We start from the raw sequence: 20,414 nt of genomic DNA, 5'->3' as shown, positions 1-20,414 counted from the left end.
AACTCTTCGGCATCATCTTTTACAATCATTTATTCTTGGATTGTTATCCATTACAGTGCTTATAAATGTCTAGGATAGATGTGTAAATGCATTCTGAGGCCAGGTGCCTGTAATCCCAGTACTTTGGGAGGCTGAGGTGGGCAGATCACCTGAGGCCAGGAGCTCAAGACCAGCCTGGCCAACACGGCGAAAACCCATCTCTACTAAAAAAAAAAAAAAAAAAAAAAAAGAATGCATTCTGATGATTACCTTGAACTGTCTTTAAACTTTTCCTTCAAGTTATGTGCCACTTCGAAACCAGTGTGGCATTGAGGGTAGGAGAGTGGGAGAAGGGAGACCTGGACTGCAGAGTCCAGAGATCAGAACTTTGAACTGTGCTTCTAGCTCTTTCCAGCAGTGAGACCTTGGAAAGGTAGACTCTTTGCATCTCAACCTTCTCATCTTTCAAAGGGGAAGAGTAATTGCAATCACACAAGAAAGGATTGAACAAGATGAACAAGATGATCACTGTCCAGGTGCCTGGGCAATGGGTGGCCTCTCAACTGCGGCTTTAAAAACCATTCTGGGCCGGGCACAGTGGTTCACGCCTGTAATCCCAGCACTTTGGGAGGCCGAGGCAGGCGGATCACAAGATAAGGAGATTGAGACCATCCTGGCTAACACGGTGAAACCCCATCTCTACTAAAAAATACAAAAAATTAGCTAGGCATGGTGGCGGGCGCCTGTAGTCCCAGCTACTTGGGAGGCTGAGGCAGGAGACTGGTGTGAATCCAGGAGGCGGAGCTTGCAGTGAGCCGAGATCTCCACTGCACTCCAGCCTGGGCAACAGAGCGAGACTCTGTCTCTAAAAAAAAAAAAAAAAAAAACCATTCTGTCAGCCTGTGAAGGGGTGAGCCCTAAGAAATCCATCTCCCTGCCTCCTCTCTTCTGTTCCCACCTCCTCTCTAGTCAAGCGAGATTCTTCCCTGAGGAACCAAACATCAGTAAGAGAAAATGAGCTACTTCAGGAACTGAAAACTAAACTCTAGTAAATTACAGTCGTAAGTCTAGTTCTCATCAACTATTTTATATATCACTTTGGTTGTTTTCATTGTTTTTTGGTTGTTTTCATTGTTTGTTTCAAGTAAGCAATGTGGTCCTTTCTCCTTTGTAAGGCAAATTTTTGGTCAACCTCTGTTAGCCTCATTTCCTCCTCCCCAACCCTCCCCAACCCTCCCCAGAAAACCCTTTTAGTTTTAAAGAAAGCTTCTTTGCATTTTTGCCCTTTCTAAGAGGTAGGGTATTTACCCTACATTATTTTAATAGGATCATATTTGCTCTGAAGTAAATCAATTTGTTTAACTTTATTAAATTTGATGCCTTTGGGCTAGCCTCTGAAACAGCAAACTTATAGGCAATTAAATAATTCTTATTAAAACGATCTACTTATTTTTTCTTGTCTCCAGCCTTTACAGTTAAAATGTTCCTTTGGAATATTGCTTTGTAGGAGGTTACACGGGAACCTACTTGGCTGAAATCCCATCTACTGAAATACTGGCACTGCTACAAAATAACCCAAGATTCTTTAGAACTAAGAGAAAAAAATCAGGTTTGTCCATGGAAGCACACGAATGTCAGGACAGGAAGCAAATATTTGTTCCTCATGAAACAGGCTTTAAAACAGCCATGGGCAATGGGCTGGCCCAGAACTTGGGAGTCTCAAGTTTTCATTCCCACCCACTGCGGAGTCTTTTCCTGGCTCCCAGGACCACAGCCTCAGGGGCCCACATGTACTATGAGGGGCTGTGCTGCAGACAGTCCCTGGGGTCCATTCCAGTCAAACACCCCACAGTTCCAGGCCTCCCTTTAGCCTCAACAGCATGAGGGCTCTGAGCACTCATCTCTTCCAGAAAACTCGCCGCTGTCTTCCTCAGATGTGTCGTCCGGTCAGAAAGAAGAGCGGCCGGTCTTCCCTGGCATTGGCGGTCTGGAACTCATCGCGCAGCCGGAACTGCCACTCATCCTCGAGCTCCAGACGGACAACCGTCTGACGCAGTGAGCTCCGGTCCTGACAGATGACACACAAGGTCGCACCTGTGTGGACAACGGCAGAGGTGCGGGAAGGAAAAAGGTGAGTTTATCCAGATGAAAGCGGCTGCCTGGATTCTACTTGCAATGGCAAGACAGGGCGCTGCTGGGAAGGGCAGAGGCGGCTCCAAGTCAGCCTCTTGCTTCTTTCAGGATGATGTGCAATCTTAGCAAGACAGGAGTGTGGCTGGGATGGGCAGGTGTGCGGGGGAGAAAACACGGAGGCAGAAGGAAAGCTGAGCAGGGACTGAACTGAGGTGCGGAGAGGAAGGGGAGAGGCTGGTCGAATTGCAAACCAAGCATCCTCAGCCCCAGCCAGTAGCTCACATACCCCACCCTACCTACTCCACCTTACAGCTTCATCCCCCTCTTCTGCCACCCATCCAGGCCTGGGACAGCCCCCACTGTCCCATGTGCCAACCACAGGAATTCTCCTTCCTCTCAACTCCCAGCACATGGCGACACGTCAACCCAGTCTCCTCCATGCTTTCCCTGTCTGCTCCCTCCCCACCTTCGTCTCCAGTCCTCCCTTTAGATGAAATGTTTCCCAAGGCAGAGACTGCTGTAGAAACCTCCTGATCTTTCCCAAGGCCTTAGATGCTGCTGGTGTTCACTCAGTGCCTGCTAGAGAGGAAGGTCAGAGCCAAGAGCCACCAAGGAGAGCGAAGGTCAGCTAGGGATCTGAGCAGGACTGGAAATGCAGACTGAAAATCGTGTTCTCAAGTCATGCAGAACAAGTGCTTGTCATTCTCAACCAAGCTGGCGCAGACAGGAGGAAGGCTGGCGTAAAAGCCAAGGTGGTGTGGGACCTCCCAGGATGAGGAGGAAGACTCGTCTACCAGGGGGAAGAGTGTCAGCAACGACTGGGACACTGATGTGAAGGATTTGGGCTGGAAAAGAACACAGATGGCTGGTGCGGTGGCTCATGCCAGTAATCCCAACACTTTGGGAGGCCAAGGTGGACAGATCACCTGAGGTCGGGAGGTCAAGACCAGCCTGGCCAAGATGGCAAAACCCTGTCTCTACTAAAAATAAAAAAATTAGCCGGGCATGGTGGCAGATGCCCGTAATCCCAGATACTTGGGAGGCTGAGGCACGAGAATCACTTGAACCTGGGAGGCAGAAGTTGCAGTGAGCCAAGATTGCACCACTGCACTCCAGCCAAGGCAACAGAGTGAGACTCCATCTCAAAAAAAAAAAAAAAAAAAAAAAAAAAAAAAAAAAAAAAAAAAAAAAAAAAAGAAAGAAAGAAAGAAAGACAAGAAACACAAAGGCTAAAAAAATGTCTGCAATTCATCTAAAAGAAAGGGGGATGTGTTTTGCCTCTATCCAAACAGGTATAGGGAAAAGAGAGCCCCTGGAAATCAAATCCCAGCTCTCTTGCACGTTCCTGGGTGGCTGAGGCAGTCACTTCCCTCTCTGATCCTCGGTTTACCCATGGGCAAATAAGGACTAGGACCAAAGGTCCCCTCCTCAGGGTACCCAGTGACTACAGCCATTGAAGACAAGGTGCAGGGTTAAGAGTACAAAAGTTACCTTTCAGAAAATGAAACTTTTTCAAAAAGCTAGCTCCCACAAAAGAGTCACAGAGGTACAGCAGCAGTCCACTGAACAGCAAGTCCGAGCAGCTGATGTTTAAAGAGTGGGGCCTGGAGCTCACATAGCAAACAGAAATCTGAAAAAGAAGAAATCTAAGAGAGAGCACCGTTTTCTATGAAATGCTCAGTAGTGTTTGCATCTAGTAAATACCAACTGCTTGGTCCAGCTCAAGATTTTTGGGGGGCCAGAGACAATATTTTCATGTTATTTCCAAATCTGTATCTGAAAAATCAATTCTGGAAGTTTTATCCAGATTTATCTAGTCATGAGTTCATCTGAGAATCAGAATATTTAGGCGGGACGCAGTGGCTCACACCTGTAACCCCAGCATTTTGGGAGGCCGAGGTGGGTGGATCACCTGAGGTCAGGAGTTGGAGACCAGCCTGGCCAACATGGTGAAACCCCATCTCTACTAAAAATACAAAAATTAGCCAGGCATGGTGGCACATGCCTGTACTCTCAGCTACTTGGGAGGCTGAGGCAGGAGAATCACTTGAACTTGGGAGGCCAAGACTGCAGTGAGCTGAGATTGTGCCATTGCACTCCAGCCTGGGCGAGAAGAGTGAAACTCCATCTCAAAAAAAAAAAAAAAAAAAAAAATGTTTGCGCATCAGAAGTGGGCTGGCTTCCTATCTTCTTACTTCCGGGCAAAGCATCTCAGCTCTCTCAGCTGAATGGCAAAAGCTATAAAGTGGGGTCAACCCCGAGACGAAGGAGTTGAGGACTTAGGATTCAGAGTCCCAGATTCCAGTCCATCGGTTCTAGAGATTTCTCTGAATTAGGGATTCGACAGCACCTCCTCTGAAAGTCACCTGAGATCCCAGGTTAAGGTAACAGTCGACAGACAGCACTGGGTGGTCATGGTTCTTCAGGGAGAGCGGGAAGAAGTGGTGGCTGTGGTGCTGCAGGAACTTCTCCAGCAGGAGCTGGGCGGGCGCCGCGAGGAAGGTGTGCTTGCTGTCCGGGGCACAGATGTACTGGGCCGGCACGACCGCCGCGGAGTTATCGGACACCTGCACGGGAAGGGGGAGTGTCAGGCCACTACTGCCCTGAGGAGCGAGGACCTTCCCACGGCTTCTGGGCGGCACGGGGTGGCCCAGAATGGAAGCTTGTGTCGCTCAGGGGAATGAACTGAGAACACATACTTCAAGAATAAACTTCTCTGTTGAGAAATATTAGGTTTTACTCAAGGGAAATATGCAAGAGACATGTTCAAATGAACCAACCCAATCAGTAAGAATTATAGACACTGATCATTCCATGCAGGAAACCGGCTTTCCGGTCTAGAGAAAACAAGAGTACCCACAGGCCTGGGGGATGCAGGCCTCTGGGAGTGGCCAGCTCCCCACCAGAGATCCTGTCCCGGTCCCGCCCAGCCCCGGGGCTCTTCCCACCCACAGCTGGCATCCGAGCCACAGGCTCTTGCTCCATCACCAACACGTCTACATCAGACTCTCACTGGCTTCCCTCCTGTGAGTCCTAGAGAAAAGTCTGGAACTTTCCCATAGCTGGGAAGCCTTGCCTACTTCTGCAGCTCCTCCCCGCCACCCTCCTCCCCTTCCTCCATACTGACCTCACTCCTACCCTTCTGCACCTTCACCCACTGGAGGCATCCTGTCCCTGTCCCTGCCTCTGTCCCTGCCTCTGCCCGTGCCCCTGCCCCTGCCTCTGTCCCTGCCCATGTCCCTGCCCCTGCCACTGTCCCCGCCTCTGTCCCTGCCCATGTCCCTGCCCCTGCCTCTGTCCCTGCCCATGTCCCTGCCCCTGCCTCTGTCCCTGCCTCTGTCCCCACCCCGCCCCTGCCTGGATATGTGGCTCACTCTCTTCCTCCAGGTCTCTGCTTTAATGTCACTTCCCCGGGAACTCCCACAGACTCAGGTCTCCCCGAGACACACAGTTCACTTTTGTGGTGCTTCTCCCGATGGTCCTTAACTAGCCACGTGTCTGACATCTGCCACGGCTGCTGGGCTGTGTACTCCTGAGCATGGGGATTGGCTGCTCAGTAAGTATCTAATGAATAAATGAAAACAATGCAGTGATTTCACTCACGTGAAAAATTATAAGACATGACTAGCTTTCTTATGTATAACCAATATGCAATCAAATGTAATAGAAAATTAAGATTATGTTCAAATAATAAAGATAAAATATCTAAGAGTTTAAAAATGACACTGAAGGACATAAAAGGAAAGTTCGTTTTAAAGGCACGTCTGGCCCTTTGATGGAGACATGGTGAAGGTGTCTGTTTTCCCTGATTAAACAACAAACCTCACACAATTTTAAGATCTCAGTGATGGTGTAAGTGGGGGCCTTTTATTTAAAGGTCTTGTTACTTTGCAAGAGAAATGAGGAGAGGCCCCGCACTGCTGGAAAAGGCGCAGTACCTGCCTCTGGGGGTCAGTGAAGATGGAGCTGATGTCCCAACTCAGACCCAGCCCACCTCAGCGTAGCTAACTCTGTCAACTCAGCAGTTTACAGAGATGAGGAGGGAAAGAGGCTGGGAAAGGCAGCTGGTGGCATTAGGGCAGGATCATGACAGACAGAAGTGACAGAGAAAGGGGCACTGGCCCATAGGACTGGGGAGAGCTTCAGGCAGAGACACACCTGCGGCATTGCTTCCTGGAAGACACAGAGCTATCAAGACTTGCTGTGATTGTACATCTTAATTCCCCAGGCCTGCTTAGCTGGAACACACGTAATCGCACCAGGTCCCTCCCCACCCCGAGGCTTCCAAGTGGACACATAGTGTGACTATGGGGCCAGCCTGCAGAGCCATTCAAATAGTTATGCAACCAGGCACCATCCCAGGGGCCCAAGGAAGAGCGTGGCCTGAGACCTCACCCAGCTGGGGCGGGTGAGAACACACAGGAAGGCTTGGTTGGAGCCTTGCCCCCAGCAGAAGCTTGCGGGATACTGGTTAATATATCAGAGGTAGAAGAGAGACCCCACGGAGCCTGTCATTTCCCAGGGCTCAATGCCAATTAAAAACCTTTACTGACCCCACCCAGTAGGGCCCCGCCCCACGCGCTTGAAAGAGACACGGCCTCCCCCGATTGCTCCTACCCTCAGTGTGCGTGCCAGGGCGGCCCAGGCGGTGGACACAGAGGCCTGCCCAGCAGCGAGGAGCTCACCTTGGACGTGATGTGGAAGGACCTGTGGCCGCCCACCACGATCTGCTTCTTCATCACGCTGAAGCGGTTGAACCGGCAGAGCAGGAGGCCGGCGCTGTGCACCCGCAGGTTGAAGTCTACATCGTCACACAGGAACCTACTCAGGGCCAGAGAAGGGGTGGGTCTGATGGGGCACGGCTCACACCCTCCGTCACTGCCCCCAGCACCTAGCGTGTGGGTCCCCATCATAGGGGGCTATGAAGGTGGAGTGGGCTTCATTCTTGCCTCAAGACCTTCCTTACTCTAGGGGAAACGTAAGGCAAAACAGACAAGGAAAATCCACAGGACAAACAGGGCCATCTCTGCACGGGAAAGGCAGTGTGTACCTCACGCTTCAACCACACGAGGACTGCCCAGTGGTGACCAGAGGCCAAGGGCCGAGTGCACGTGAGAAACGTTACCAACACGACCTCGCGCATCGGTGAAAAAGAAAGCAACAAAAAACCTCCGAGGGTAAAAACATGAGCCGCGTTTTACAGCTGAGAAGAAGAATAGGGCTCGGAGGTGAGTGGCCTGCCTGTGCTGCAAACATGATACACAGCAGAACCCGGGTTCCTAGAGGCCCAGTCAGCCTGGCTCCAAAACCCACCCTCTTCCAGCAGCTGATGCAGGCTGTGGCCCAGTGCCCGGTGCAGACAGGCCCTCCATGGACACTGAGCAATTGAATCCTCTGGAGATGGGAGCACTTCTGTGACTAGATATGTACAGAAACCTACGGAAATTATCATTTTCTTCCGTGCTAAAGCTCCTAAAAAGCAATGTATTGGGAGAATGAATCAAAAAGGCAAGAAAAAAAAAAAACCACACAGTCCAATGTAACTCACTCAAAGCATCATGAGAATTGGTGAATGAAGCTGAATGATCTGTGAATACTCAAAATTATTCAGCACTAAAAAAACTGGGACAACGGAGAGCAAGGCCAGGCCAGTGCTCACCGCCAGGACGCCTCTGCAGCCCGAGGCTGCCCTCACTCAGGACTCTGCGCCCCCAGGGCCGCCGCCTCCTCCGCCCCGGGTGCAGGTGCTCACCGGTTCTGGTTGTACTGCACGTTCTGGGTCAGGTCCACGTTCAGGATGATGAAATTATGCACGTGGCAGCGGGAGAAGGGCTCTCGCACCTCGCTGGCCCGGGTCTTGCTGGACCACTTCCGCAGGCCCAACAGGGCGTAGTGCGTGATGTTGGGGGCAGCCTCAATGTGCTGCATGATGTGCTTCAAAGACACGTTCCTTTCCGACCAGGAGAACTCCCTGCTCGAAGGAGGGAGAGTGAGCCCCTAGGCTGACACCAAGCAGCAGCAAGGCCCTTGGGACCAGGCAGTGTGGTACCGGCTCTGAGACTGCCGTGAACACCTGCACAGGCCTGTACCCTGCACAGGCCCCCAGGGGCCAGGCACCCTGCTGGGTGCTTCCCACGGGCACTCATTTCTTCTATGTGCTGAACACATTTGCAGACCATAATTTAGTCAATTCTCACAACAACCCCATGGCATAGGTATTAATCGCAGATGAGGAAACTAGAACCCAAAATGATTTAGCCATTTGCTTAAAGTCACACAGCAAATACAAATAAAGCTAGGAGTCAGCAGTCAGGCTAGCGAGGAGGGGTGGGGCTGGGGGCAGCAGGAAGGGAGTTTCCGGGGGGCAGCAATGTCCCTTTCTTAATATCAGAGTTGGTTAAATGAATGTGCTCAGCTTGGGAAAAGTTCTGTATATGTATTATACTTTCCTTTTTGTCTATATATTAAATGGATAGTGTGATTTTCTGTATTATACTTCAATAACAATTTTTTTTTTTTTTGAGACAGAGTCTCGCTGTGTTACCCAGGCTGGAGTGCGGAGGCACCATCTCCACTCACTGCAAGCTCCGCCTCCCGGGTTCATACCATTCTCCTGCCTCAGCCTCCCGAGTAGCTGGGACTACAGGTGCCCGCCACCACGCCTGGCTAATTTTTTTGTACTTTCAGTAGAGACAGGGTTTCACTGTGTTAGCCAGGATGGTCTCGATCTCCTGACCTTGTGATCCACCCGCCTCTGCCTCCCAAAGTGCTGGGATTACAGGCATGAGCCACCACACCTGGCCCAAAGACAATTTTTTAAAGTTAAAAGCAAGCCAGGCTTGGCACGTGAGCTCACTTTTACCACACCCAGGGCTCTGGGAACCACACCCACCCCTTCCACTATGAGAGGCCCTCCGGTCTTCAGGGCTGGGCGCATTCCCCATACAGAGAGTGCACACTCGTTGGTCATCCTTCGTAGGGTGGCAGTGCTGTCAGGCCACCTCACCTGCTTCTCTCCCCAGCAGAGTCGACATCCACCACGTTCCACATCACGCAGGAGTCATCAGAGATCACGATGAAAGGCCAGATGTCCTGCGGCTTGATCCCTAGCTCCTCTTGCCGGTTCCGCTCAAGCTCCAGGTTATGGTACGACAGCTCCTTGATGAGGAAATGGGCGGCACCTACAATGGGCGAAGCAACTGGACTCAGGGCTGTCTCACACCCACACCCACAGCAGGCAGACCCCAGGCAGACCTGCCACCAAGGCCGCCCAGACAAGCCAGCTCCGACCTTCCTGACATGCATCACCTGTCACAGAACACGGCCCACGGGCTAGGGAGAGAAAACTACAGGGAGGAAAACACTCCTCTCCAGGTGGAACACACATTTGCTTTCTTATGCTTTCTTCTCTAACCATTGAAAATATCAATTTGGCCAGGCGCAGTGGCTCACGTCTATAATCCCAGCACTTTGGGAGGCCAAGGCAGGCAGATCACCTGAGGTCACGAGTTTGAGACCAGCTTAGCCAATGTGGTGAAACCCCGTCTCTACAAAAATACAAAAGTTAGCTGGGAGTCATGGTTGGTGTCTGTAATGCCAGCTACTCGGGCAGCTGAGGTGGGAGAATAGCTTGAACCCATAAGACGGAGGTTGCAATGAGCCGAGATCATACCATTGCACTCCAGCCTGGGCGACAGAGCAAGATTCCATCTCAAAAAAAAAAAAAAAAAAGAACGAAAGAAAGAAAATATCCATTAAATGGATAACCAAACACTGGGGCCAGGGGGAAGACTGCATAAAAAAGTCAAACAAAATGAAAATAGCTTTAAAAGTCCAAAAGTAAAAGGCTTGATGTCACATGTTTAACTTTCGTCTCTAGAATACTCTCTCAAGTGTTCGTTCACAGGAGTTTGACTGAGTAGATGATGTTAAAGGACACTCACCAACTCCAGCGCTGTTGAAGATACTGGGGAGCACCAGCATGATGTGGTTGGGCCAGTATTTCTTATAAATCGCCATCTCGTATTCCTTGACGACCAGCACATGCAAATGGCTGGCACCATCCATTGCATGGTACAGATTAAAGAGCCCATGTTCGTGACGGCCAGTGGTTGGAGTGAATGTTGGACTTTTTATATATTCATGGCTCTGCAAAGTACAGGTATCATGAGGTAGAGTGTTTGTAAATGTGGCCACAATTAGTCCCTTGACATGACTTTGCAGCATTTTCCATCACAGAATGATGACCATTTCCATACTGCTGGAATTTTCAGCCTTGTGACTTGCTTTTCCCAGTAAAAGGCAGGAAAAATGGCCTTGTGCCAGTCCTGGGCATAGCCTCAAGATGACTTACATGTTCCACTCCCTCTCAGAACTCTCCTATGCACAAGCCCGGGCTAGCCTGCTGGACGATGAGAGACCACTTGGAGGAGAGCTGAACAGCCTAGCTGAGGCCACCAGCCAGCCCGCAGACAACCTGCTGGCTCACTGTCAACACGAGTGAGTGAGTACAACCGAGCCCAGAAAACCAGCTGGCTGAAGCAAGCCCAACCTGCTAGCCCACAGATCCCAAAGCTAATGCTTATTTGGGAATGGTGTGTTAGGCAACAGAAACTAACTGGCATATAGCGATTGACCAAATTCATTACCCTCTCATATTAGAATCTAATGTTATGCCCAGAGTACTCATTATTCATGCATGCCTTGCATTTTCCATACACTAGGAACACACAACACCCCTAATCGCTGCCCCATAGAGCTTAGCTATCCACTCGGGTTGTTATATCTTTTATGTAAATAACTGTTTTCTTCAACTCCTTCCTTAACAATAAGTTCATCTGGCAGAGGTAGGCCCTCTGCTCCCTCTGAATTCCTCAAAGCACCTGCCAAACACTGTGAGGCACTAGTGCTCACGGCCAGCTCCGCCAGGAAGGCTGGAAGGTGAGTGGAGTGGTGGAGAAACCCCAGCTCTCATATCTCATCCATGGAATTTCACCGCAACACCCAACCCCAGCCCGTGGGTTAGGAGGTACCTTACAATGAAGGCCTGTTGGGTACATTACGAATATTTTCATTGCTTAATAACAGGCTGCTGGGTCTGAAAGGCCAGGTGCAACTGCACAGGTGCCTGGCACTCTGGAGAAGGAAAAGCAGCTTCTCCACATGGCCTGCCTTGAGTGGGGCTGGGTAAGGAGCAGCCAGCTGACTCTGAGATGATCAGGTGAGCACTGTCAAACCAAAAGCTCTACAAGGAGCATCTCTGTAAGAATGGTCAGAGACAATGGAACATTCAGAACAATCTCTTCAAAAGATAAAAGGAAATGTGTCTTTTAGAGAGACACACTGAGATATCTATATCTACAGGTATAAATATCTATAGATAGATGACATGATTTGAGGTCTGGGATTTACTTCCAAACAAAACAGGAAGGAAGAAGAGGAGAGAGGGACAGATGAAACAGGGCTGGCCATGAGTTAGCAATTGCTGGAGTTGGTAATGGGTTCTAGAGGATTCACTGTACTGTTCTACCTAAGCCTACGCGAAATGTTACCTGGCAGAGCATTCAAGAAAAGATGGAGCAGATGAACATCTACCCAGCTCCTGTTATCTTCCAGGCACAGAGCTAGGGCCTTTCATCAGTTATTCCAAATAGTTTTCACCACAAGCTTTTGCAAGTTACTACTGTTCAACACTACAATGAGGAAATCAAGGCTTGCAGATACTAAGTGACATGTTCAAATACACAACTAGTAAATGGTAGAGCAAGGCTGAGGCTTGAATTGGAGTGACTCCAGAGCCTGTGTGTGACACCAGCCTCCTCCAAGTTCAGTCCCTGTATCGGTGCCTGCACTCCCTCATCAGGCAGCTCTGTCTCTAGTCCCCCGCTCAGTCCCCACTTGAAGCCACTTGGATCTGCCCCACTAGGTCTCTGAGCCAGTACCTTGTCTGTCACGAGGGGCAGTCGCATGCTCTCCAGCTGGCCTCCAGGTTGGCTGAAGACAAAGTGGTGCTCCTTGGACTTGGGGATGATGAAGTGCAGCTGGATCTCCTCTCCTAGCATGGAGTAAGAGAAGGCAAAGGCGTGCAGGGTGGACTCATACAGCTGGGGTGTGGGGGAAAGGACAGAGCTTGCCGTCAGAGTTCGGCCTGCTTTCTGGAAGACCCCAGGCCCACCCTGCTGTGACAACGTGCAGTTCACGGTCACCTCTTCCCTACAGCACAAGAAACCCACAGGGTGACTCCAGTGAAAAGTGTAGACACCCAGGTCTGTTGACAGGTCAAGCACGCCCGAGACCACACAGCCACGGCGAGAGCCTGCTCCCATCCTCAGTCCGCATGGGGCCCCACCCCGCTGTGCCGCGCAGGCAGCAAGCTTTTTGGTTCCCGTGGCTTTGAACTAGAGCCCTGTTCTGGGTCACCAACTAAAGCATTCATGCTACAGAGCTCATTTGTAATTCTAATACGTGTATTTTTCCATCACAGTTACATGCAATCGCATATTAACACTAGCTGCATATGCCTGGACACTCCCATAACACTTCTCGCCTGGCACCGTTCTGTCCTGTGTGCTGCCATTAACAATCCTACAAAGCAGTACTGTCATCATCCCCATTTTACAGATGTGGAAACTGACATTCAGAGACCTTGGACTCACTCCTGTCACCAAGTCTGGCTGTGCCCTTAGTCACCTCCTCCAGCCTCCATTTCCCAGGAGCCTCACACCCCACATCTGCGCACGTGCTGCTCTGGGTGTGACTTCCAGCCCAGCTTTGCCCTCAGCTTGAACATCCTCTTAGGACCCCACCGACTCACAGCCCTCCCTACTGACATCCCCTCCTAGCTTGTGTTCTGCATGCATCCCAGGGTCCCCAGGGGAGGAGGCGGACGAGCACACACTGCTTTAATCTCTGCCATGGCTCTGCTAGACCCACAGAGCTCTTTCTTTGGGAGCAGAGATGAGGGACAAAGGGATTTTGACTGGGGGAGGCAGTTAAGGAGGACACACTGAGGCAGTTTCATAAAAAAGGTCAAGGGAGCCTTGGAAAAGAAAACAGAATGAGCAGGTGCGGGCCACATGGAGACGGCAGCCAGTGGGTCACACAGCCTCTGCACCAGCACCAGCTGGTTTCAAGCCCCCTCAGCGTCCCAGGCCTCCTCATCTTCCACTGTGGCCCCCAGACCTGCACACCCCTGAGAACAGAGGCCAGGCGCAGCCCAGCCGGCTGCCTCTCCTCCTCCTCTGTGCTCTGGTGTCTGTTGATGCAGCCCGAGGTCCTGACGGCACCACCCACTCCCGACACTGACAGGGATGACTGGGGACTGACACCCTTCAGTCCCTTTCAGTTCCCTACATTTCAAAATCAAGGACGTGTTTTCACATATGCTTTTGTTTGCCTTGAAAGACAAACTACATCTCCAAGAAACAAAATGTTAGGAGAGTTTATCTGGAACAAATGGGATTACTGATTATTTTGACCCTCAAAAAATTGCTCATATGTTCTTTCTTTCATCTACAGTACAATTGCATACTCAAAGTGCTGCGTCCCCGGCAGCCAAGCTCAAAGCCAGGCAGACAGAGGCTGTTTCCCTCTGCAAAAGGGATGGAAAGAGAGGCCAGTGCTCTTGCCTCAGGCCTTTCTGAAAGCAGCCCAAGACATCAGCTGCCCTACACGCCTCTGCTCCCCAGCCAGGCATCTGACTAGCTCCCGCCAACTCTGGTCCTCTCCCTCCACCCCTCTCTCCCTTGCTTGGGTCTGAAATGAAAAGAAATACTCCATTTAAAATAAATCCTCTCCCCTGTTTATAAATAACCAGCCTCCCAGGCACTCCATACACCTCTATGGGACTAAGAGACCAGTCTAAACACAGCTCTGCCCACACTGGGCTGCACTTGGAGTTCCTGCTGAAAGAGTCCTCGTTCCTCTCCACGGTGCCCACCAGGCGTTTTGTGGTCTGGCCTCTGCCTACCCTCCGAGTTTCATGGCTGAGTGTACCCACCCCAAAGTCTGGGTTCCAGAAACACCCAACCCACATCACTTCCCATCCCCCGGAAACCCCACCTCCCCTCTCCCACACGTGCTGTCCCTCTCCCTTCATCTTATTAATTCTTGGCCCCTTGGCAAATTCTTATTAATTCTTCCAAATCTTCTCTCTTCCGCTCCCTACCCAAACAGGATCCTCATTTATAAAACAGGGACAATGAAATTTTAGTGTGAAATAAATAGGACACTAGACAGGACAGTTCCCATCCAGTGCACCGTGAGTGGCCAGCAGGTGTGGCTTCAGGTGACCCACCAGAGCCTGAGGCAGCCAGAGCCCTGGGTCAGGAGCCTTATCCATTTCTATGTGTCCAGGATAAATATTTTCTATTGCATAAAAGGTTGGGAGAGATTGATATATAAAAAGTGCCTAGGCACATTACCTAGCATGCAGTAGGTGCTCAATAAATGCAAATTCCTCCTCTTATCAATGGACTTCTGTGCTTCAACCATAGTACTCTTTTTGCCTGCTTCACATCATTATGTTTTGCTTATGAGCCCATCTCCCTCCTAGACTGAGTGTGGAGGATGGGGACAGAGTTGATTCAGCTCTGCACCCCCAGTGCCTGGTACAGAATAAGCACCTGGTGAGCATCTGCTGCATTGGACTAACTTCTGAAATCACTGGGACCTAAAGATGATGACCACTTCCACGGCTGGGTAACTTGGCCACTGATAAACACACAACCCCAGGAGAACCGTGGTGCTCTAGTTCCAGCAATAATTCCACAGACAATTGAAGGGAACAGAGGATGCAAATAGACCAGGAAGCCAGGGCTTCCAGAACTCTCTATCTCCTACTCTAGAATGAAAGGGTGAGCGAGCAGGGGAATGGATGATGTGGGCCAAGATGAAACGCCTGGTGGGGAGCTGCTAAGGCCTACCTGGTAGCGGGGGTGGAAGCCCATGTACTGGTGGCACTGCTCGCAGTGGTGGTAAGTGTTGTATGCTGCGTACTTGGACAGTCTCATCCGTGCCGTCTGACGCCGCACATAAAGGTCCTCCGGCTTCCGGGACATCCCTCTGTCTGCACCAAATTCCCCAGGATTAAAAAGCAGCAGGGAGCAAAGCAAATATTATCCCCTGCCTGCTCAAACAGAAACCAAAATGCTCAAAATGCCCAGACGACAGGATTCTGTTCTGTTGGGGAGGACTGCCTCTCACCTCCCTGGGCCCTGATGTGACAGCTGGTCAAAGGAGACAATGAAGGACCACAAAAGTGTCAGTGGAATAAACTAATTAAGGCACTGTCCATATCATGTCTTACTGTAGACTAAAAACATTTCATCAGCACCTATGTAAAGATCCACTATACAATTTAAATCGATTGCCAACTTAACATGCCAGCACTGAATGCAGATGAACTGTCCCTTGTTTTTCTTTTTTTGTTTGGTTTTTGGAGACAAGGTCTTGCTCTGTCACTCAGGCTGGAGTACAGTGGCATGATCTCAGCTCACTGCAACCTCCGCCTCGCAGGTTCAAGTGATTCTCCTGCCTCAGCCTCCTGAGTAGCTGGGATTACAGGTGCATGCCACCACACCTGGCTAAGTTTTGCATTTTTTGTAGAGATGGGGTTTTGCCATGTTGGCCAGGCTGATCTCGAACTCCTGACCTCAGGTGATCCGTCCACCTCAGCCTCCCAAAGTGCTGAGATTACAGGCGTGAGCCACCACATCTGGCCCCGGCTTGTTTTTCAAATGACCTGGCCAATTAAGATTTTAATACTCTGCCTTCATTAGAGACTGGCCTACAAGAAGGATCCTTGGTGCAAGGGATCTATTCTGATAGCAAAGATGATAAAGTTGTTGGTTTAAAATGGAGTCTCGTGGGTCACTGATATTGTTTGTCTGTGTCCCCACCCAAATCTATCTTGAATTGTAGCTCCCATAATTTTTACATGTTGTGGGAGGGACCTGATGGGAGATAACTGAATCATGGGGGCAGTTTCCCTAATACTGCCCTCATGGTACAGAGTAAGTCTCACAAGATGCGATGGTTTTATAAGGGGTTTCCCCTTTTGCTGGGCTCTCATTCTCTCTTGCCTGCTGCTATGTAAGACATGCCTTGCGCTTTCCACCATGATTGTGAAGCCTCCTCAGCCACGTGGAACTGTGAGTCCATTAACCCTCTTTTTCTTTATAAATTACCCAGTCTCAGGTATGTCTGTCAGCAGCAGCGTGAAATGGACTAATACAGTCATTTCCTTTCTCGTGGCATTTACCAAATCTTTCTAATCTAAGTTTATAATCGCGCTGGCCCCGGTACACTGCAGTGTCAGCACACCACAGATGTTGGGGATCCCTAAGGGGGAGGGAAAAATCAAGACATCGGGGGAGGAGAGGTGAACACATGTACCCATTTTGACAATTCCAAATTAGTAAGTAAACATACACATCTTTTATCTTATATTAACCAGAGTCTTCAGAATATTCCAATAGTGACAAATCAGCAAGGGTGTCATCATCATCACTTAGCACTTCCTGAGCAACACTCTTCAATTCACAGGTTCCCATTCCTCCCTTCCTCATACAGGGAGGTGGTGACCTCAGTTCTGTACTACGTATGGCAGGTTAATTCATCACCACCTGATTTTATGCCTAACAAAATCCAGCTCGTCCCTTCAAGAGGCTGTGCCCATACACTTTGGAAGGTGAAACGAGAGATTCAAAGTCTGACCTTCACTCTTTATACTCTGATAGTGTGAACAAATCAGGCTGGCATCTTCATACTTCGGGTCATGAATGATGTAGTCAAAGGGCAACTTCTTGAACAGCTCCAGGTCTGGCCAGGGGTCGCTAAGCTGGAGATAATGCCAGTCAGATTCTTCTCTGAGGTCTGCAAGATTGGTAGAAACATAGATGTGACAAAATAGGAAGTGAAAACGATTTACAGTCATGCGTCGCTGAACAACACAGAATACGTTCTGAGAAATGTGACATCAGGCGATTCTGTCACTGTGCTAACATCCTAGAGTGCACTTACACACCTACACGGCACAGCCTGCTACACACGAGGATATGTGGTGTAGCCTACTGGTCTTGGGCTACAAACCTCTGAGCATGGGTGTCCAATCTTTTGGATTCCCTGGGCCACATTGGAAGAATTGTCTTGGGCCACACATAAAATACACTAACACCAATGATAGCTGTTGAGCTTAAAAAAAAAAAATTGAAAAAAAAGAAATCTCATAATGTTTTCAGAAAGTTTACAAATGTATGTGGAACCACATTCAAAGCTGTCCTGGGCCACATGCAGCCCGTGGGTTGGACAAGCTTGCTATATAGCACGTTATGGCACTAAATACTGCAGGTAATTGTAACACAATGTGAAGCATTTGTGTATCCTGGCCAGGCGCGGTGGCTCATGCCTGTAATCCCAGTACTTTGGGAGGTCGAGGCAGGTGGATCACCTAGGCTCAGGAGTTTGAGACCAGTCTGGCCAACATGGTGAAACCCCGTATTTACTAAAAATACAAAAATCAGCCAGACATGGTGGTGGGTGTCTGTAATTCCAGCTACTCAGGAGGCTGAGGCAGGAGAATCACTCGAACTCAGGAGGCAGAGGTTGCAGTGAGCCCAGATCTCGCCATTGCACTCCAGCCTGGGTGACAAGAGCAAACATCCACCTCAAAAAAAAAAAAAAAGAAAAAAGAGAATTTGTGTATCTAAACATAGAAAAGGCATAGGGGAAATATGGTATAAAAAATGTAAAAGGGTGCACTATACCGGGCACCCATTATGCCCGGGGCTTGCAGGACTGGCAGTTGTTTCGGGTGAGTCAGTGAGTAAGCGGTGAGCAAATGTGAAGGCCTGGGACATGGCCGTGCATTACTGGAGACTTTACACTCTCCTCTTAGGATACACTCGATTTATAAATGATATTTTTCTTTCTTCAATAATAAGTTAACCGTAGCTTACTATAATTTTTTTTTAGTTATACTTTAAGTTCTAGGGTACATGTGCACACGTGCAGGTTTCTTACATATGTATACATGTGCCATGTTGGTGTGCTGCACCCATTAACTCGTCATTTACATTAGGTACATCTCCTAATGTTATCCTTCCCCCACACCCCCTCCCCACAATAGGCCCCGATGTGTGATGTTCCCCTTCCTGTGTCCAAGTGTTCTCATTGTTCAATTCCCACCTATGAGTGAGAACATGCGGTGTTTGGTTTTCTGTTCTTGCGATAGTTTGCTGAGAATGATGGTTTCCAGCTGCATTCATGTCCCCACAAAGGACACGAACTCATCCTTTTTTATGGCTGCATAGTATTCCATGGTGTATATGTGCCACATTTTCTTAATCCAGTCTGTCACTGATGGACATTTGGGTTGATTCCAAGTCTTTGCTATTGTGAATAGTGCCGCAATAAACATACGTGTGCATGTGTCTTTATAGCAGCATGCTTTATAATCCTTTGGGTATATACCCAGCAATAAGATGGCTGGGTCAAAAGGTATTTCTAGTTCTAGATCCTTGAGGAATCGCCACACTATTTTCCACAATGATTGAACTAGTTTACAGTCCCACCAACAGTGTAAAAGTGTTCCTATTTTTCCACATCTTCTCCAGCACCTGTTGTTTCCTGATTTTTTAATGATCGCCATTCTAACTGGTGTGAGATGGTATTTTATTGTGGTTTTGATAACTTTTTAAGTTTATAACATTTTTAACTCTTTGACTCTTTTGTAATAACACTTAGCTTAAAACAAATACATTGTACAACTGATCAAAAATGTCTTCTTTCTTGATATCCTCATTCTATGAGCTTAATATTTTAATTTTTCTACTTTTGTTTTTATTGTTGTTGTCATTTTTCTTGAGACAGAGTCTCGCTATGTCACCCAGGCTGGAGTACAGTGGCACCATCTCGGCTCACTGCAGCCTCCACCTCCCGGGTTCAAGCGACTCTCCTGCCTCAGGCTTTGGAGTAGCTGAAATTACAGATGCATGCTAACACATCCGGCTAATTTTTGTACCTTTAGTAGAGACGGGGTTTCACCATGTTCGCCAGGTTGGTCTCAAACTCCCAGCCTTGCCCCACTAGGTCTTTAGGGGCAGTAACATTCATGGAGCTGTCATCTCCTATGAGAACAATGCCTTCTTCTGAAGTCTCTCCTGAAGGACCTGCCCAACTGTTCTACAGTTAACTGCTTTTTAATAAGTAGGAGTAGAGTACCATAAAAGTATGGTAAATACATAAACCAGTAACAGCTGCTTGTAATTATCAAGTGCTATGTACTGTACATAATTGTATGTGCTAGACTTTTGACAGTACTGGCAGTGCAGGTTTATTTACACCAGAATCGCTACAAACACTTGAGTAATGCCTCTTGCCACAGCATTCCGATGACTACGGTATCACTAGGTGATAGGAATTTTTCAGTTACCCTAGAATCTCATGGGACCAGTGTCACAGATGCAGTCTGTTGACCAAAACATCATTATGTGGTGCACGACTACCTTTTAAATGTGCACAAAGGATGATGCTTGGAGTGCAATTGTTATTGAGTCCGTGGGCTGCTGGGACACCCCATTGTATCTGCAAGGCTCCTGACACATATTCCATTTTCAGGATTGTTCTAATGACGCAAGAACGTGGATTCAGAGCTATCTCCATCCAGAGGAACAGTCTTGTGCTGTTTGCTGTGAGAATGCCTTTGCTCTCCTGTCCTAAGTCTGACTTCCACTCCGGCCAGAGTCCTGACCCAGAGGACCTCAGCCCTGTGCTTCACTGCAGCACCGTCTCCCCAGGTGACCACACTGGTGGCCAAAGCCAGCAAAACCTGCATAGCTTCCTTTCTTGCCTCTATCTAAATGCTCCCCAGCCAATATGGCTCAGCTCCTGTCACTCCACCTGTAGAAAGGCTCTTGGAGTGCTCCAGCCCAGGGCCTTCTCCCTTCTGGTGCCAACAACACTCGTAGTCCAAACCAGTTTTCCATTTGCCATGTCTCATCTCACATGGTGATCATTGTAGTCTATGGTGCTTACTAAATGTCTGTCAGCTAAAAGGTAGAAAAATCTAGTTGGGCCAACTCAAATTATAAAACATGTTGATTATATTAAATACATGTCCTACTATAGTGCACACATGCGCAGAGTGCATGTCCATAGGAAGGCAGGGGAGAAATGCCTATGAATATTTAATAGGTTTTGGTCAAGCATGGTGGCTCACACCTGTAATCCCAGAACTTTGGGAGGCTGAGGTGGGTGGATCAGTTGAGGTCAGGAGTTCGAGACGAGCCCGGTCAACATGGTGA

At 49.1% G+C, this 20,414-nt stretch overlaps 1 protein-coding gene across 7 annotated transcripts in view; it reads right to left on the bottom strand.

Annotated features, from left to right (window-relative positions):
• Positions 1 to 209: 209 nt before the first annotated feature.
• Positions 210 to 20,414, bottom strand: part of GREB1 (growth regulating estrogen receptor binding 1) — a 131,295-nt gene continuing 111,090 nt past the window's right edge. For 5 of the 7 annotated variants that reach the window (XM_009183691.4, XM_021924580.2, XM_021924582.2 and 2 more), the window contains 10 exons: positions 16,828 to 16,986; positions 15,036 to 15,178; positions 12,054 to 12,215; positions 10,056 to 10,260; positions 9,119 to 9,293; positions 7,865 to 8,083; positions 6,798 to 6,933; positions 4,479 to 4,679; positions 3,604 to 3,742; positions 1,910 to 2,073 (listed from right to left, as the gene is read on the bottom strand). In XM_009183691.4, the coding sequence (XP_009181955.2) occupies positions 1,910 to 2,073; positions 3,604 to 3,742; positions 4,479 to 4,679; positions 6,798 to 6,933; positions 7,865 to 8,083; positions 9,119 to 9,293; positions 10,056 to 10,260; positions 12,054 to 12,215; positions 15,036 to 15,178; positions 16,828 to 16,986 (1,703 nt within the window). Of the gene's footprint in view, positions 2,074 to 3,603; positions 3,743 to 4,478; positions 4,680 to 6,797; positions 6,934 to 7,864; positions 8,084 to 9,118; positions 9,294 to 10,055; positions 10,261 to 12,053; positions 12,216 to 15,035; positions 15,179 to 16,827; positions 16,987 to 20,414 lie in introns of those variants that run through there. The other 2 variants (XM_009183690.4, XM_021924583.2) reach the window with 2 other exon arrangements.

This window comes from Papio anubis, chromosome 14, assembly GCF_008728515.1.
Source record: "Papio anubis isolate 15944 chromosome 14, Panubis1.0, whole genome shotgun sequence".
NCBI lineage: Eukaryota > Metazoa > Chordata > Mammalia > Primates > Cercopithecidae > Papio > Papio anubis.
The sequence above is the reverse complement of the archived record's forward strand: the minus strand, read 5'-3'. Positions and strand labels throughout refer to the sequence as shown.